The following is a 2,903-nucleotide window of genomic DNA, read 5'->3' on the forward strand; positions in this document are numbered from 1 at the left end:
TATCATAAAACTTTTATCTAAAGGAGTCTTGAAAGATAAACTTATAATTAATTTGGGAATTTAGGAACAACTTATTAGAATAGTATATAAGTTTTATATTAAAAATAATAAGGTGTATACAAATTAACAAAAATAAAATCAATTTGAATATTTAAAGCCAAGAATAAGAATAATTGTGGCAGATGCAGTGGCACAAGCAATTTTGAACCATTTTTTGTTGCCCCTATTCCTCTTTTGTGGCTTTATCTGAAACATAAAAAACAAACTGACCTTAATATAAAAACCAGTAAAGCAAATCAACAGTGAATCACATAAGTAATTTAATTTAAGTACTAAATTAATTACTTTTCATCTTAATACCTTTGTATAAAGCATTCTCAGTTGATTTTCAAAAGAATTAATACACGAATTAAGGCATTTAACAGCATTGGTAAGTTTGGTATCACAAACAACCACATCTTTTCTAAGGGCACACGCCAAGTTTGCTTGATGAAGACTTAGCTGAGCCAAAATTTGACTTAAAACTAATTGTACATATTCCTTTGTAATAGTACAATCGATATTCCTCCTAAGGCAAAAGACAACAGTAAAATATTATCTTAAATGTTATTTATTTATTATTTTACTCAGCATGTATTTGAAGGGTTGATGCTTGTTTTATAATTTTCTTTCTAATCTCAGTGTCCTCAATTCCCAGTAGCCTCAAATCATCATCGTTTAAAATAGGCAAAGTGGTAGCATCCACACCTTGATTTCTAAACATTTCTAAGAATGCTTCTGCACTGCATGTTCTCAATACCGATTCTAATATATCCATATTATACTCTTGATAATTTAAGTAATTGGGGGGCCTTAAATATGAACACAATTACATAAATGTTTATGTTTTATTTTATTTACATACCGTTTATGTTATTATCGGGATAACTACGAAGGCATAAAAGGTTAATTTTATTTATTTTTTTACTCAATTTTCAAGTAATTGCAAACTTTTTTGGAATACAAATTTTAATTATATACAAGAAAACATAACCTATAATACTCATTCAAATTTAATGAAAATTAGAACTTTTGAATATTAGGGATAATGCAATTGTTCTGTCAATTTGATTGATTTCTATGGTTAAATTTGTCAAAAGTTAAATGCAAGGCGCGGTTGCATACGTACATGTGTTTATTTAAATAATATGTTTATAACAAAACAGCATTAATTTGCAAAGTTAAGGAAATATCTGATTAATAAATAGTAATTATAGCAAATTGAGAAAATGTTTTTGATGGTACTAAGCTTTTGGACCTGAATTATAATTCAACACAACTAATAACAGTGACGTGGAACTAATATTTGGGCAGCTTATTAATTTTTATTTAGATATTTAAATTAAGTAGGATAAAATAGTCATAATAGCAAAAATGTTTGAAATATCAGACACCCAAAGTAAGTCTTACTTTAAAATCTTAAAAACTTTTGTTCACAACTAACCTTTCTTTTAGAGATTGGTGTAGGTCTGGCTGGATTTGGAATTTTTTTCCTATTCTTAGGGATGTTGCTCCTTTTTGATAAAAGCCTTTTAGCCCTAGGGAACGTAAGTGTAAATTAATGGAATATCTAGTTTCTGCAGTAGAATCTATTACGATAGGTTAAGTAAACTATCTTTCATTTTGCTTTTAGATTCTTTTTATAAGTGGTTTAGCATGTGTTATTGGATTAGAAAGAACATTTAGATTTTTCTTCCAAAGGCACAAAGTAAAAGCATCAATTTCATTTTTTGGAGGCATAATTATAGTTCTTACAGGTTGGCCTCTTGTAGGAATGCTTTTTGAAATGTATGGATTTGTTTTATTGTTCAGGTAAATAATTTAAGAGGTAGGAGTATGATTCTTTTTAATTCTTCATATAATGTTTCAGTGGGTTTTTCCCTGTTGCTATTAACTTCCTTCGAAGGGTACCTGTACTAGGAACATTCCTAAATTTACCAGGAATTAGTGGTGTAAGTAATTAAGCCAGTTTTTTTTTCTTTCTATCCTCTAAGTTTACTAAATTCCACTATTTGTGACCAAATGGATTGTCTGGGTATTAGAATGCTAAAATTTTGCAGAAATTCAATAATTCAAAACTAATTGTCAATTGTTGGTGTATGTTATTTGTTGTATTTACTAATTTATTTCAAAACTTATAGATAAACGTAAATGTTTGCTACAGTTAAGTACAAGTATGTAATATTTCGAAGTTATTTTTAAAATTCTTTATAAATGTTAACACAGGAAGATATATTTACATTATGTGACACGGGGTTCTAAACCCTCCTTTCCTCCATGAAAAAACTTACCCCTTCCTCCCCTAAAATAATGTTTGAAGGAGTTATTTAATAAATAATTGTTACTCTTCAGGTTTTAGACAAATTATCAGGAGATTCTGATAGGACAAGAGTATGACAAATAGTGTAATTAAAAACTTTTTTGTCCGAGTGAAGTAACTTCCTGAATGTTATTTGTCAAATATTTAATGTTTATCATCTAATTGTAAGCAAAAAAACATATTTTCACAATTTGTAATTCATTCAGATGTGTATTTGGTAAAAATTATATTTTAAAAAGGTTTTGTTTTGTTTCTTTGGCAATTCATTGGTTTGTTCATGAAATATTTTTATGTAGATGTATACATAAATTTTGAAAAACGAAATTGTGCAATGTTTGAAAACATTTTTGTAACTATTTTTTATTGTTTGTTATTACGTATGCTGTGTAAATATATAGGAATGAAATGTTAATTCTCCTGCCTGTATTATAACTTTCTTTATGAATAAAGTTAAATTTGTGTAATCTTTGTTTCGTATAAAATAACTTTCAATTCATTTCTTTTTATATAGTAATTAGTAACGTATTTTTTGAAATAATTTAAA

The 2,903-nt window shown here is 27.3% G+C and overlaps 2 protein-coding genes across 2 annotated transcripts; one reads left to right on the forward strand and one right to left on the reverse strand.

Moving 5' to 3' along the window:
* Window positions 1–80: 80 nt before the first annotated feature.
* LOC112904349 lies at window positions 81–1,033 on the reverse strand. Its single transcript, XM_025974157.1, has 4 exons — window positions 905–1,033; window positions 627–851; window positions 361–568; window positions 81–246 (listed from the first exon to the last, which is right to left on the reverse strand). The coding sequence occupies exons 2-4, from the start codon at window positions 815–817 to the stop codon at window positions 139–141; spliced, it is 507 nt and encodes a 168-aa protein (XP_025829942.1). The 5' UTR covers window positions 818–851; window positions 905–1,033; the 3' UTR covers window positions 81–138.
* A 151-nt stretch (window positions 1,034–1,184) lies between these two features.
* On the forward strand, window positions 1,185–2,778 carry LOC108736622 (vesicle transport protein GOT1B). The gene is made up of 5 exons (XM_025974152.1): window positions 1,185–1,438; window positions 1,495–1,586; window positions 1,673–1,851; window positions 1,910–1,991; window positions 2,392–2,778. The coding sequence occupies exons 1-5, from the start codon at window positions 1,414–1,416 to the stop codon at window positions 2,434–2,436; spliced, it is 423 nt and encodes a 140-aa protein (XP_025829937.1). The 5' UTR covers window positions 1,185–1,413; the 3' UTR covers window positions 2,437–2,778.
* The last annotated feature ends 125 nt before the right edge of the window (window positions 2,779–2,903 follow it).

Source organism: Agrilus planipennis, unplaced genomic scaffold (genome assembly GCF_000699045.2).
Source record: "Agrilus planipennis isolate EAB-ADULT unplaced genomic scaffold, Apla_2.0 scaffold148, whole genome shotgun sequence".
NCBI lineage: Eukaryota > Metazoa > Arthropoda > Insecta > Coleoptera > Buprestidae > Agrilus > Agrilus planipennis.